At 34.6% G+C, this 16,557-nt stretch overlaps 1 protein-coding gene across 11 annotated transcripts in view; it reads left to right on the top strand.

Moving 5' to 3' along the window:
- The window catches only part of KIF20B (kinesin family member 20B), a 78,571-nt gene that overhangs the window by 43,079 nt on the left and 18,935 nt on the right, over nt 1-16,557 (top strand). For all 11 annotated transcript variants that reach the window (XM_043925789.1, XM_043925786.1, XM_043925793.1 and 8 more), the window contains 5 exons: nt 2,248-3,484; nt 3,825-3,963; nt 7,721-7,840; nt 9,793-9,853; nt 16,134-16,259. In XM_043925789.1, coding sequence (XP_043781724.1) covers nt 2,248-3,484; nt 3,825-3,963; nt 7,721-7,840; nt 9,793-9,853; nt 16,134-16,259 — 1,683 coding nt within the window. The remainder of the gene's footprint in view (nt 1-2,247; nt 3,485-3,824; nt 3,964-7,720; nt 7,841-9,792; nt 9,854-16,133; nt 16,260-16,557) is intronic.

Below are 16,557 nucleotides of genomic sequence, written 5' to 3' on the forward strand. Positions count from 1 at the left end.
CAGGGGGAAAAATTTAAGGGCTTGAATCTCATTGCTGTGTGAGATTTGATATTTATCTCTTACGGAACAATTACATGTAGCTGGGCTGCCAGATAGGGGCTTTGTAATGAAGCAAACTATGTTTAGATCCCAAATGTATTACAGGGGTGACAGATAAGTGCCTGGATCATTGTGTATGTACGCTCAAAGTGTTTGCATGTACAATACATTCCAGATTTACCAAATCAGTATGTTTGATATTTGCTTGGAATCTACATTCTGAGCTCTCTTGCTCACTCTCTAAAACTAGAGAATCACTATTGTAAAAAAGATACCGTAAAGATAAAACCTTAAAATTTAAAACATAAAATTACACCACAGTAACTGAGTTAATATAACTGGGGCATGTTAGATTATAAATTTGCATGTATCTAGAACCGGAGTAGGTGATTGATTACAAAAATTGTGTTTTTTGATCCAGTGATATGTCTTAGAGATAGAAAAGGAGAACATAAGCAACATAGCTAAATGTCAAAAATAATTCATTTAGGATTATTGTTCAAGTATGTAAAGATGCCTTAGACACAGAGAGTCTTCTGTCAGGAAATTTGGAATATAATAGATGAGAGCAACAAGTATATATAGTATTTCAATATAATATGATGTACTCAGATTCATAGGATAATATGGTGGCACTTACTAAAAAGACAACTATAAAATATACCTTTTAAAGATTCTTTGGACAGTTACCAACTGAAAGTAATAGATTTTTTGGAGAATTTCAGTCCACTTCTTCCTTATGACTACCTTCTGCATTTATGGATTTCATATTGTACCTGGCACCTCTAAGCAGGAATTTGATTCTTAATGTGCTTAGTGAGACTGCCAAATAAAAATATAGGTGAAATTGACAGATAAATGGCCAGTTGGGGGGAATGCATGAAGGTCAAAAGGACATGTTGAGTTGATCAGTACAGTATTGTGTAAAAAATACATATAAATTGTATTATAGTCATGTTGTATATAAAACTCACACATACAAACATCAAACCATGAAGTGAAATAGAATAGGAAAAAAATTTAAAAACCAAAGGTTCAGATTCTTAGGTTTTGAATTAATTTTCCTAGGATATGAGACACTCATCAGATCAGTTATTATCATAATGGAAATTGTATGAAAATATAAAAAGATAAATTTGTATATCTGGAGAATTGAGAATTATGTTTCAAGAATTAATCATGCAATCTGTGAGAAAAATTTGAACATAATTTATATTGGACAGTTGTGTGAGATGATTTATTTTGTCAACATAAATATTAAGAATTAACTTTTAGCTAATAGTGCATCCTCTGGACACAGTTTAATTTAATGTATATCAACTGTATTTGTGTAAGTTCTTGTACTTACATAACATTTAGGAAATGCTTTAACATACATTATATATTAATTTATTTGGCCCTCTTAACACTATCCTGTAGAAAGTAGGGCAGAGAGAAATATCCTATTTTTGAAATGTAGAGATTAAGCCTGAAAAAGAAACATTTATTAATTTTTAACTAGCTGAGCTCTTCTGTACAGATTTTCAGTTTCTAACAATAATCTAACTATACCCCAAACACAGTGTTCCAAGTTCATTTATTTTCTTGATCTTCACAATAATTCTGAGATAGGTGATCCATTATTTCCATTTTACATTTGAGGAAACAGCCATGGGATCAGTTTATTGACAGTTATGCAACTAGTAAAGGTAAGACTCCATTAGACTTAGCAGAAGTTTAACCATTTTTCTCCTAATTTCCGCTCTGAAAGTGTAAGGCACTCAGTTTGTAAATCACTGATTTACTAGGCCTATAGTATAATTGTACTTTTAAACTGTTCTTTAGTTGGCCTTAGGGTGTGATTCCCTACCCTCTATCTCATAGTAATAATAAAGATTTGTGGTAAACAATTCAGATAGCATTAAAAACTGTAAAAAGAAAGTAGAAGTAACTGGTAATCACACTCAGAAGTAGCTGCCAGTATTTTCTTGTACATCCTTTGCTAATAACTCTGCTGTGACTTAATGGAACTATGATTTTTACATAATTGGGTTTATACTGTGTATGTTTTGCAACCTGATTTTTCTTTTTTAACTCAATAGCTTATCTCTGTTTTTCATTGTTTGTTTTCATATGTTTCATATGTTTGAAATACTGGCTTATATGGTAACTTTTTGATTGTATTGAGGTTTGCCAGATTAATAATATATTTTTTTTTAATTTTTAAAGGACTTACACATGCTAGTCCAACTATCACTGAAGACCAAAAGAAAAGTGAAGAAATGCAAGAGAGCATTTCAGATGAGGAAAACATTAGAGTTCTACAAGAAAATAATGAAGAGTTAAAAACACGTTTGCTCACCATTGAGAATGAACTTAAAAATGAAAAGGAAGAAAAAACAGAATTAAATAAACAGATTGTTAGTTTGCAGCAGGAACTTTCTTCTTCTGAAAAAAAAAGTTTAGGTTTTAGTATAGAGGTCCAACAAATTCAGTTGAGTTATGACAATGTGATTTCTGAATTACATGTGCAGAAAAGTATAAATCAAGAACAGAAGGAAAGGATCATGAAATTGTCAGAAGAGATAGAAACTGCTAGAAGAAACATCACAAATAATGTTTCCCAAATAAAATTAATGCAAGCAAAAATAGATGAACTGCGTAGACTTGATTCAATTTCTCAGATCGCAAGCATAGATTTACTCAATCTCAGGGATCTGTCCAATTGTTCTCAAGAAGATAATCTGCCGAATACACACTTACATCATTTGGATAATGATTGTTTGATAAGTAAGCAGGTTAAAGAGCATGGTATTCAGGAACTTAGTAGGGAAAGGTCTTTCCACTCTACTGTTGAAGCCATTTGGGAAGAATGTAAGGAGATTGTAAAGACTTCCTCCAAAAAAACCCATCAGATTGAGGAACTAGAACAACAAATTGAAAAATTACAGGCAGAAGTAAAAGACTATACAAATGAAAACAATAGACTAAAAATAGAGGAGAGGGAGAAAAAAAATCAAGATGATTTACTAAAAGAAAAAGATAGTCTTATACAGCAGCTGAAGGAAGAATTGCAAGAAAAAACCGTTAGTCTTGATATTGAAGTACAGCATGTAGTGGAAGGAAAGAGAGCACTTTCAGAACTTATGCAAGATGTTACTTGCTATAAGGTGAAAATAAAGGAACTTGAAGCAGTGTTAGAAACTCAGAAAGATGAATGTAGCCATTTAGCCAAGTTAGAACAAGAAATTATGGAAAAGGAATCTATCATTTTAAAGCAAGAAAGAGATCTGAATGAATGTCAAGCAAATCTTAGAGATTCTATCCAAAATGCCAGAGATTTAAGTGAAAGGGAAGTCAAATTGAAAGAAGAAATCACACAATTAACAAAAAATTTGCAAGATGCTAAGCATTCCCTTCAATTAAAGGAAGAAGAAAAGGAAACAAGCTGGCAAGAAACAGAAAAGTAAGCTAAAAGTTATTAAAAGGTTTTAAAAATTTGCATTTCTTTTATTGATTTTTCTACATAGCTTTTAAAGCATTTAGGTGGGCATAACTTAATCTGGTTAAATATAGCATGTATGTTGAGAGAAGAACTTGAACTTTGTATAAACCTTTGGGACTGAATGTTATTTACATGCAGAATTCTGTTTATAAAATCTCCTGAAATCCTCCTTGAAGTACTCATTCATGCTGTGGACATTCCAAATTTGTGAAGAGATCTAATTTTGTAGATTACTAGTCGCACATATGATCCTAAGTGATTAGTGATATATCACTATAGGAAAGTGATTTGTGATTTTTAGGTTGAAAGAGGAGCTCTCTGCAAGCACTACTCTTACTCAGAATCTGAAAGCTGATCTTCAGAGGAAGGAAGAGGATTATGCTGAGCTGAAAGAGAAACTGGCTGATGCCAAAAAGCAGATTGAGCAAGTACAGAAAGAGGTTAGTTATTTGAAAAGTGTGGCCAATTTAAACGATAATGATTGTTTTCCTTATATATCATGTTTAGACACTAATTCTGGTATTGACCGGAACATTTGTCAACTCTGTAATTTTTTTTTAAATGATGAGAACTGTTATTTCACAGAAAATTTAGTCAGCTTAAACAAACCGAAGAATGTCTAATAGTAAGAAAAATATATGCCTTATATAAGACTAGAACCTTTTTTTTCTTTTAAGGACTAAGCTCAAGTCCCCCCCAAAAAGTAAAAAGTAAACTTTTGTTTACAGATTGTATGTAGGAGAGTATGTAGTGCAGTTGTCACAAGTTTTTGTTATAATTTGATTTTAAAAATAGGAAATATGTTCACATGGTTCCAAATTTAAAACAGATGAAAGTATATATAGTGAGGGGAAAAACTGCCATCAAGCTTCCCACCAAGGAATCAAATGTTACCAGTAATTTTTTTTCTTCACTTCTCCCTCTTCCTCTGTTGTTCCTTTCTTCTCTTCCTGTGAAAAAATGGAAACCTCCAATAAATACTATGTGAACCTTGTTTTTCTTCACATAGTGTATCTTGACTGTCTCTCCATTCCAAGATATAAAGAGTTTCCAGATGACTTTTTTAATGACTAGGAACATGTATTTATGGTTAATGAGTCTCCTATCATTGAACAATTAAAGTAATTTCCAGTTACTGATGCAGTGATGTCATTTTGAACTTTTATAGGTCTTCCTGTGAAATAAATTCCTAAAAGTGGAATTTATGAGTCATTGGTTTGTACATTTTGATATTTATTATGCTTTTTAGAGATTATGCCAATTTACTCACCAGAACTAATGTATAAGAAAGTATTTTTCTCTATACTCTTATCCACAAAGTAGTATTTTATCATTATTTCTTTGATATCTGCTAACTTGACATGTAAATAGTATATCTCAACTATAATTCTAACTTGCATATCTTTAATTAGAATGAACATTTTTTGGTTTACAATTTATTTTTTTTTTCTCCTGTGGTCTGAGTATTCATATTCTTTGTTTTAGTTTATGTTATTTTTTTTTTATTGTTATTGCTTTATGGGAGCTTACTATATATTTAGGAAAGTAACTTTTTAAGGATATTAATTGTGGATAACCCCTGCACCTGACCCCTATGTTGCCATTTTTCTTGATTTTGATTATGGTGCTTTTTTCCCTTGGAGCAATGTATTTTTCTTTTATGACTGCTGTATTTTGTATCATAATTAGACTTTTTAAAAAAGTTGAAATAATTTGAAATATTTTTCATTCCTTAGAGTTAGTTACAAAAGAATACTTAAATTCTAATGTCTGAAGAATATTCACACAGCAGGTGTTTGTGGGTCTCATCCATTTTTTGTTTCCTATCTCCAATGAAGTTACTATAATGAATGTTTTATATTTGTCTTTTTTTAGATCTGTTAAAAATGTAAGTTAAGCTATATATATATTTTTTTTTATTTCTACACATTAATTGTGTTCTGAGACATTATCCACATCATATTTCTGAGAGTCATTTATGTATGGTTATAGTTAATCACTTTCACTGCTGTGTAATATTCCAAAGTGTGTGTAACTGTACAATTTAGTTATCTATTCTTTTGACCATTTACATTGTTTTTGTTCTTTGCTCTTAGAAGAAAGAGTGATCCTATTTTAAACACGCCCTAGGTATGCATGTACAAGAATTTGTAGAGCATGGGGTAGAATTGTTGGGTCAGGAGGTAAAGGGATATCTTATGGTTTTAAGTTGTATTCCTCTCAGTGTCTGTTTTTATTCACTAAATGTCTATTCTAGTTTTCACTCTGAAATACATTCATTCATATTTTCTTTTAATTTTGCTATCCTTTTAAAAATTATTGTGTTGGATTTCTTTATTCTTATGTCTGATTCTTTGTTTTTAAATTTTTGTTTATTTATTTTTGGCTGTGCAGAGTCTTCATTGCTGCACGAGCTTTCTCTAATTTCCACCAGTAATTGTTTACCACTTCCCACCAGGGAAGTCCTTGGTTCTAATTCTTATAAAATATATTGCAAATACTTTCTAGCTTACTTGTTGAAAGTCAGGCCTTCTTTTTCTGTGAATGTCCTCAAAAGCCAGTCAATGTTACACTTATTTTTGTGATTATTTTTTCACTTAATTTTTTTGTTATCTTGATATTTATTTATGTTTTTGTTAGTTTCTCAGTACTTTTAAAAAGATTTAAAACTTTTTTATCCAGCATTTGAAGTCCTTGAATAATTTTTAATGTAGCATAATAAAGCTCACAATAATATAGCATTAATGTAAATTAAAAATGAATGAAAAGAATGGGTATAAACTTTTTGATCAAATAAATTATAATTTTCATGACTATTAGGCCTGTACTGGTAAAGAGAAGCTCCCGCTATGACTTGGTAGATACCCTCCGTATCCATATATGTAAACTAGTTACTCTATGTGCTTGTGTGTTTTTATTTTTATAAATGGGATCAGCAATATATAAATACTGCTTTTAAAATTTGTTCTAATTTTAAGATATTTTTTTTCATAGCTTTAGGTGGTATCTCTTTTTGAGTAATGTTTTATTGTGCAGATGACTAACATTACTCTAAGGGCGAGAATTAAGAGTGTTTTCTCTCTTTCAAAATAAACAATGTATAATGTTAATGCTAATAATAATAGAAGCTTACTCTGGATTGGTTGTTCTGAGTTTACATGTATCATCTCATTTAGTTTTCATACAAACGTTAGGCATAGGGGCTAGTTTTAGCTTCCATTTCCTGACTAGGGAGACAGGCACTGAGAGAGAGAACTTGTCCAGTGTGAGAGCCAGCATGGAAGCTGAAGCAGTCCTATGTGCACCTTGGTGCAATACATAGTCTCTGTCTTATTGGCAGACGGTTTATGTCTGTAAAACTGATGAAGATGGTGTTTATTAGTGGAAGTCCCTTGTTTTTGAACAAAATAAGATAACATAAAATTAATCTTATTAATGTATGATTATAAAAGGAATATATGTTTATTGTAGTAATTTTGGAACATACAGGAAGCCTAAAAAGAAATGTAAAAATCACCTGAAACCAAAGAACTACTATTATTATGGTATCTCCATAATTTTTATGAAGGGGAATTTTGTTCAGTTAATTTCCTTCGGTTTATGAGATCCCTAGGTATCTTGAAAATTGGCCTAAAGGTATACTTTGATTACATGTTTTTTCTACTTATCCCTTTCCCTTCTCTCCCCTCCCTCCTTCTCCCCTCTTTTCTTTTAAGATTTGCATACTAACTCAAAGTGCTTTTTGATTTCTTTAATAGATTTGTAGGATTAAGTTACCCGTAACACCAAAAATCAATTGACCTTCCCTTGCATGGGTACCTTTTGATCTTGTAATTGTTCTGTTTTCATCCTCTACATGCCATTATTAGCTGTTAAGTTATTTCTTGTGTTACTGGATCATATTACTTAATAAATCTTGGAAATCAGAGTCAGTATTTTTCCCCTAGAGTATCTCTATTGATTTTTCCATGATAATGATTTCCCTCTTGCATGCATGGGACTATTCTGAGTCTTTTTTGGGAGCATTTGCAGAGTTTGAGATTCTGATAATTTGAGCTACATCATGTATGTTAGAATCTGTAATTTTTCTAATGCTCTTAAAAAGGACATTAATCTTTGAAACAGTGGCCTTGAATTTTAAACAACAAAAGCAATTAGTATTTTTAGAAATACTTAATTTGATTTATTACTTTGTAGGTCTCTGTAATGCGTGATGGGGAGAAATTGTTGAGGATTAAAATTAATGAACTGGAGAAAAAGAAAAACCAGTGTTCTCAGGAAATAGATATGAAACAGCGAACCATTCAGCAACTTCAGGTAACAGTTTTATTTTTAAAGATGATTTAAATAGACTCTGCTGGTATATTTTAGTGTTTAGTTAAATGTATATATGTTTTTTTAAAGTAAAAAATGGATAATCTGAGGATTATAACCTGGGAGACAGTCTTTCAGAAAGCTCTTAGGACTGTTCCCATTAGAGGTCAAAGCAAAGTTGCATACATTTTGAGGCAAAGGGTTATACATCAAATGATATATTGTTGACAATTTACAGTACTCAGATATGAGTAGGGGGTAATCATGGCCCCTTTCACGATAAGAAGGAAGGTATCTCCTAAGGAGTTACCTTGCTGGCACCAGGAGAAAATAGCTTTTTACCATCCAGCAGGCATTCCTGTGTCTTCTAAGGAGGGGTTAATGCCAGTGCATAATGCACAGTTAAAATAGGGTAGGAGGCGGGCACAGAGAATTTTATGCTTGTAAAAAAAAATTTTTTTTTTTTTCCTTATCCTGCCTTAAAATGTTTATCACAACTCAGGAGTCTTAGGTGGTAAACCCAGCCCAGTGTCTGGTCAAGGTGCCTGTAACAGCTGGGATTGCTCCAGAGATTTGTTTGCATTTGCTGTCAGGGAAGGGCATCGCAGCCCCAGGTTTAGGGGAGATTCCCAGGCGTTGGGAGCCCCATTTCAGGGGGATCTCTTAGTCCGCCTTCATGTTCCCTGACACCTGCAGAACAAGAGTCATGTTTTTAGGAGATGTTTGGAGGCCTTTAGGAAGAAAAAAGCTGTTAAAATCCTACTTTGAAGAAGACAATTATTTCATGATTCCAACACCCTAGGGATCTTTAGGGGACTTTGAGGAACAGCTATGAGTATTTGGTGATAAATGATTTGAGCATCAATCCAAAGGAATGGTGAGGTGTCAAGACAGATGGAAATTTTGTTTATAGTGTGCCCTTATGTAGCCAGACACTGACTAGGTTCTTTCCCTCACTGTCGGACCACCTTGGACCGCCGCTGTCATTTTCCATCTATTTCCGTCTCCATCTGCTTCTGTCCTGCCTGACCACCTCCATCGTTCTCTGTTAGCCTGTGTTGTCCTCAGCGTTTCGGTCTCTGGTCACCCACTTCCGCCATTCTCTGTCTGTTTCTGTCCACTGTCCTTGTTCTCTGTTTCAGTCGTGTCAGTGCTACCTGCATCATTCTGCATCCACCTTAGTCGCTTTCCATCTGTCTGCTTCTGTCATTCTCTGTCTACCTCTGTCATTCTCCGCCTGGTTCCGTCCTACCCGTCCACCTCCTTGGTTCTCTGTTTCCCTTCTGTGGGTCCATGTCTGTAGTGCTGTTTCCCATCTGTTTTGTCCCTGTCCGTCAACCTTTGCAGTTCTGTGTTTCCATCCATCTCTGTCCATCCACCTCCATAGTTCCTCCCTCGTTTTCTTTCATTGTCTCTTCACCATCCTTCCAGCTCTAGATAGAAGGTTAGATTACCAGACGGGTTAAAACTAAAATTGAAGGATTTCCAGTGTCCATAAACTAATGTTGCGTCTTTTTCAAACCTTCCAGCTACTTTCTACATATAGGGGATGTGGGGGCTCAATTTTTTCTGCATCTTGAGTTTACTTGATAAGGAATTTATTTATGGTTTACTTTGTTGTTCCCATATTAAATATATTTCTTACCCTTTATGCTTTTTGTGTTGTGTAAGAGGACATACATGCTAGCTTAAAATGTTGAGTGAAGAAAATGATTTGGCATTTTTGAGGTAGATTAAAGGTATAAAGTTGGGGGGGGGGTGTTTTTGTTTTGTTTTTTCCTATTATCACTCTCACCCTACCCTTTACTCTGAGGTGAAACAAACTTAGGAGCTTAAGACTCTTAGCCTTCTAGGAGATAGATTTCAAAGTTAATAATAAACCCTGTTCAAGTCCCACTGTTAAATATTGGCGTATGATTAAGTTTCATTTGCATTTCATATTCTTTCATTTGCAGGAGCAGTTAAATAATCAAAAAGTGGAAGAAGCTATACAACAGTATGAGAGAGTGTGCAAAGGTCAGAAACAAACCTCTTCTTCCAGTACTAAAAAGACTGCAAAATAAGTAGCTAGAATAACAATTGGTTCATCATTTTCCTTTGAAAATTCTGAAGTGAAATAAGGGCAACATAAAATGTAACTTTGTCACAAGAGAAAAGCATTGATTCTCAAGAGTAATTAACCACCCTGAAGTTTATCAGTGAAGAGGAATTAACTTGGATCAGTAACTTGGATGTGAAAATACATGTCCCTACAGAATCTTATTTTCTCCCACCCTTTTAGGCCATTGTCCCATAACCATCTCATATTTCTGTAATAGTTTTGGAATTTTCCTTTACTTTGGCTCCTTTGTCATTGTTGGCAGGTGTGAATAGATCTTGGCTATTCTATAAAACATTCTTTGAACCAGAATATAGTTTCTTTCATATTTTACTATTTTATTTCTTGGCCACATATTGAGATGTGTGGTGTAGGCCCATTTTGAGTACTCTTAATCTTCCATCTTCTCCAGTCTCTCTAAACTTTAATCCAGGCCACTTGTAACCTGCATAGTTTCAGATCTTTTTGGTTTTTGCAATCTGTCCTTTCCTTTATTTTTTAATTGTTTGTCAATTCACTTTCTCTCATTTTCTTTTTTTAAGTAGTATTAATTGTGTAAGAGTATTTTTTCTAGTATAAAGGTTATGTGTAGCTTCCCCCTTTTTGAAACTCTTTTACCTTGGCTTTTGTGATCTATTCTTCTGGTTACTGCCTTTCTCTCAGAATGGACCTTAGCCACTGTGACAGATTTCTTGAATAAGGCATCATTATCTTTTTCTTTTAGTTTTCACTGTTGAGTTCCTTCACCTTTGTGATTTTAACTTTGTGTTAGACATTCTCTGACAAGCGGAAAAGTACATTTTTAGCTCTTAAGGGTTTCCCTGGCTTCTAAAGTTCTATTTAAATACTGAATGCCATTTACCTAGGTATCTTACTGAGTTTTTCAATTGAGATACACAAAGCATAAAATTTACCCTTTAAAAGTGTATAGTATTGGTAGCTTTTAGTATATTCACAAACTTGTACAGCCACTACCACTGTGTAACTCCAGAGCGTTTTCATCACCCTAGAAAGAAATGCTGTACTGATTAGCAATCACTCTCCATTCATGCTTCCACCAGAACTCCAGCTTCTGCTTCTGTCTTAACATAGACATCTTCCCTCTGAGTGTGTTTCTTCTCCCTATCTGTTGCCATACAAGCTTCCCTTTTCTTACAAGGACACCAATTATGTTGAATTTAGGGCCCACTGTAATCCAGTAGCAGGAGTTCCCCAGTGGCTCAGCTATTAAGAATCCACCTGCAATGCAGGAGACGTGGGCTCCACCTGTGGGTTGGGAAGATCCCCTGAGACTTCCCACTGGAACAACCTGCTCCAGTATTCTTGCCTGGAGAATCTCATGGACAGAGGAGCCTGGTGGACTGCAGTTCACAGGGTCGCAAAGAGTTGGACACGACTGAAGCAACTTTTGCATTCAGGCACGCTAATCCAGTATGACCTTATTCTGAACTTGATTACCTCTGCAAAGCCTCTTTTTCCTAGTAAGGTCATATTCACACGGAGTAGACATAATTTTTTCCCCTGATATCGTGGTGGGTATAAAGGAGTATGTCATTTTGATTCACTTATTTATTCAGCTGCAGCAAGTCTTAGTTGTGGTCCGTGGGATCTTCATTGTGTCTTTGAGATCTTTTGTTCTGACGCACAGCTTCTCTAGTTGTGGGCACAGGCTCCACAGAACAGGCTTCGTAGTTTAGACACGTGGACTTAGTTGGTCCACAGCATGTAGGATCTTAGTTTCCTGACCAGGGATTGAAACCATATCCCCGGAATTGCAAGGCAGATTCTTAACCATTGGACGACCCGGTACGTCCTATTTGTTGTTTTGATTTGCATTTCCTAGTAATATTGAGCATCTTGTCTTCTGCTATTGGACATTAATATATCTTCTTTGCAGAAATGTCTGTTAATGTCCTTAATGTGCTTTGCCTATTTTGGGCAAAGGTTGCCCCCTCTTGTTCCCTCAGACAATTCAGTTGGGTTGTTTGCCCCCTAACCCCACTTGTTTTTTGTGTGTGGGTGTGGAGTTGTGATTTTTATATTTTCTGGATTCTAGACCCTTATCAGGTAAATGTTTTCCCCTATTCTGTGGGTGGTTTTTCACTTCCTGGATAGTGTCCTTTGATAGATAAAAGTTTTTAATTTTTTAAGTTAATTTTTATTGGAGTATAGTTGCTTTACAGTGTTTACAAAGTGAAAGTTTTTCATTTTGATGTTACCTGTCTTGGTTTGATTGCTTATGCTTTAGGTATCATGTCTAAAAAACCTGTAGCCTAACCTGAAGTTACCTAGGTTTTCTTCTAAGGGTTTTATAGTTTTTGGCTATTGTATTTAGGTCTTTGATTCACTTTTGAGTTAATCTGAGTATAATTTTGTATATTATGTAAGGTAGATGTCGAACTTAATTCTCTTTCATTTGGAGATCCAGTTGTCACAGCACCATTTGTTGAAAAGACTATTCTTTCTCCTGTTGCATTGTTTTGCATCGTTGTTGAAAATCAGTTGACCATAAATGTAAGGATTTATCTCCTAACTCTTAACTCTTTCATTGTTCTATGTGTCAGTCCTTAATGCTAGTACCATACAGTATTGTTACTTACCTTTTAGTGAGTTTTGATATTGAGAAGTGTGAATTCTCTCACTTTAGTAAAAAAATAATAATTTATTTGGCTGCCCTGGGTCTTAGTTGTGGCACTTGGGATCTTTAGTTGTGACATGCCTACTCTTAGTTGTGGAATGTGGTATCTAGTTCCCTGACTAGGGATTGAACCCGGGGCCCTGGCAGTGAGAGCGCCATATCTTAACCACTGAACTGCTGTGAAATTCCCAATCACTGAGTATTTCTAATCCAGAGTTTTACATGACATTTGTATGTCGTTTCTTTCACAAGTTGGTGCTATGTCCCTTCTTTCCACAACCAAGCTATTCTCGAACATTATACTTAAGCTTTTCCTCCTTGAAGCCTTGCTAGGACATTATATAGCTTTCAGTGATCCTCTCCCCTGAATGTTAAACACTTGATTGATTGATTGTCTGCCAGTCATTTATTTAGTTATGTTAGTTGATAGCTGTCTTTAGATAGCTTTGATGAAGTATCTAGTTCCTGTCCTTTTGTTTTATTTTGTGTTTTATTTGTTGCGTATTTCTGGATTCTTTTCTTGAAATAAAGTTCAGTTATTGGAGGCTATGATCAATATAATTATCTTTTTTCTTTTACTGTTTCTACATTTCACAATAGATGGATAGCCATTAGTGAAGTTATCATTGGTGTCTTGGGACTTTACTGATTGCTATCTAGATACTTAAATTCCTTCTTTTGAACCCTCTAATTTAGAGCAGATGATAGGATGCATGAACAGATTATTTGAATAAAATTGTGATTAACTATATAGTCAATATATTTGCATATCATGCTTTTTCAAAGGAAGAGTTTGGGGTAGAATACCAGTACTTCTTTGATCCTAAGAAAGAATTCTGTTTCATTAATTCTCCTGGTGGCTTATATCAATGAACAGAAATACTGAAAATTACTCAAGATATTTTCTCATTGTTTTGTTTTAAGCTTGCTTTATAGTAAGTATTTTAAGGGGGCCATCTTTAGATATTTGTGTTACTTTTAGTGCTCTGAGTTTGAGCTATGCATTTATAGATTCCTCACCTCTGACATGAATAGTAGTCTTGGTAAGAGGTGTGGGAAGTGAGCCCTGGTACTGTGTCACCAAAGACAATAAGCCAGTCTTTCCTCCTTATCTCTTTCAGGTAGGATTCGAATTATTTATAATCCATTATTTTAGTCATTTTTTCAAGGGCCAGAAACAGTTTTAGTAAGGTTATCATAGCACAGTTGTTCCTGAGGAGCTGGTTTAAAAAACACTAGAAATAAATATTTAGCTTTGAAATTTTTTCTAGAAAAAATAATTACTTGAGATTTTCAAAATAGTAAATTTGGGATTGAGAATTTATTGTCTTAAGGAGGTAAAAATTTCAGTTTTAGTTTTGGTTTAAGAATATTAACAGTGAAATTTGTCAAATAAGGTTTTTTCTAAACCCCAGTATATGTGTTTATTAGTACTGGTGTACCTCAGAGATGTTTCAGATTTGGTCCTGTGCATGTGTGCTAAATCACTTCAGTCATGTCTAACTCTTCGTGACCTTGTGGACTGTAGAGCCTACCAGGCTCCTCTCCATGACATTCTGCAGGCAAGAATACTGGAGTGGGTTGCCATGCCCTCCTCCAGGGGATCTTCGCAACCCAAGGATCGAACCAGGTCTCCCACATTGCAGGCAGATTCTTTACAGTCTGAGCCACCAGGGAAGCCCTTAGCACCCATGCACATAGTTAAATGGCTTAAAACAATGCAAATATATTACCTTACAACTCTGGAGGTCAGAGGTCTGAAAAAGGTCTAATAAGGCTAAAATCAAGATATCTGCAAAACTGTGTTCCTTCTGGTTGCTTTAGGGGAGAATCTTGTTTCTTTACCTTTTCCAGATTAAGACATAATAGTATTATGTTTAAAAAAACAGTCCTCACACCTAATTAAAAAATACTTTATTGCTAAGAAATGCTAACCATCATCAGAGCTTTCAGGGAGCTGTAATCTTTTTGCTGATAGAGTAGGGCCTTATGTTGATGCTGAAGACTGCTGACTGAACAAAGTAGTGGTTGCTGAAGATTGGGGTGGCTGTGGCAATTTCTTAAAGTAAGACAGTGAGGAAATTTGCCGCATCAGTTGACTCTTCCTTTCATAAACAATTTCTCTGTAGCGTGCTCTGCTGTTTGATGCCTATTTACCCACAGTAGAATTTTTTCAGAATTAGAGTCAAGCCTCTTAGACTCTGTCACTGCTTTACATTACATAAACTCAGGTTATGTAATATTCTGAATCCTTTGTTGTCACTTCAACATTTTTCACTCAGAATAGATTCCATCTCAAGAAACCACTTTCTTTGCTCATCCTTAAGAAGCAACTCGTCGTCTGTTCAAGTTTTATCATGAGATTTCAGCAGTTTAGTCATTTTTCCGGATAACTGGCAGCACCTTCTACGTCAGCACTTGGCTGCTTCACCTTGCACTTTTATGTTTTGGAGACAGCTTCTTTCCTTGAACCTCAAGAACTAACCTCTGCTAGCTTGAAACTTTCCTTCTGCAACTTCCTCACTTCTCAGCATTCGTTGAATGGAAAGAATTAGAGCTTTGCTCTAAATTAAGCTGTGGCTTAAGCGAATGTTGTGGTTTTTTTTGATTTCTCTATCCAGGCCACTGAAAGTTTCTCTATATCATCAGTAAGTCTGTTTCGCTTTGTTATCATTTGAATATTCACCGGGGTAGGACTTTGAAGAACTTTAGTTTGTAGTCACAACTTGAGTGTTTGGAACGAGAGGCCTAGCTTTTGGCTACTCTCAGCTTTTGATATGCCTTCCTTACATAATCATTTCATTTCTAGCTTTTGATTTAAAGTGAGAGTTGTGTGACTCTCCTTGAACACTTCCTTTCACTTGAACACTTGAAGGCCTCTGTAATGTTATTAATTGGATTAATTTCAATATTGTTATGTCCTAGGGAATCGGGAGGTCCACGGAGAGGGAGAAACAGGGAAATAGCTGGTCATGGGAGCAATCAGAGCATGCACAGTCATAATGGGTTAATCTTACTGTCTTACATTGTAGTAGTTCATAGCGTCCCCCCTAGAAATACAGTAGTAACATCAGAGATCAGTGATCATAGGTCATCATAACAAATACAACAATAATGATAGAATTATTAAAATGTGATACAGAGGCAAGAAGTGAACAAATGCTGTTAGAAAAATGGTGCTTATAGACTTGCTTGATGCAGGATTGCCACAGACTTTGAATTTTTAAAAAACATAGTGTATCTGAAGCACAATTAAGTGAAGAACAGTAAAATAATAGTTTTATGATTTTTATTAATAGCTTAATTGTATTGAAAATGATTAATTTTATTTGAAAGGCTTCCTTTTCTGTCTGTTTATTCTTGCTTTCATCTGTACATCAGTTACTTATTTGATCCTTCATATATGCCAGTACTGGTCTAGGCATTGAAAATATAGCAGTGAACGAGACAAAGTTTTGTCTATGTGGAACGCATATTCTATTTAAGTTAACTTAATTTTCAATATGGATATCTAGATGTAGATGTTAATAATTTCTACAGTGTTCTTTCTAAATTTTTAGATCTGAGTGTTAAAGAAAAAATAATCAAAGACATGCAAATGACCCTGGAAGAACAAGAGCAAACTCAGGTAGAACAAGATCAAGTGCTTGAGGCTAAATTAGAAGAAACCAAAAGACTGGCCACAGGTAAAACAAGATGCTTAAATATTTCAAAGCATACTTTTTCATTTTCTTTCTTTTACTGGTTTGCTTTCCTTTTTAATGTGGTTTAATATTTATAAAAATTGATGATAGAAAAGTATTTATTGTCTTTTTGGAATATCCTGTCACTTGTTATGTTTTACTGTGATGAAGATCGTTGTATCTCATTGAAAAAAGGAATCAGTACACTTTCATAATAACTGGATGATAGCTTGCAGTGTTCCCCAGATGTTAAGAATAAACTTTCAACTTTTTCACCTTGCTACAGCAATTGGTATCATCT

The sequence above is a fragment of the Cervus elaphus genome, chromosome 15, assembly GCF_910594005.1.
Source record: "Cervus elaphus chromosome 15, mCerEla1.1, whole genome shotgun sequence".
NCBI lineage: Eukaryota > Metazoa > Chordata > Mammalia > Artiodactyla > Cervidae > Cervus > Cervus elaphus.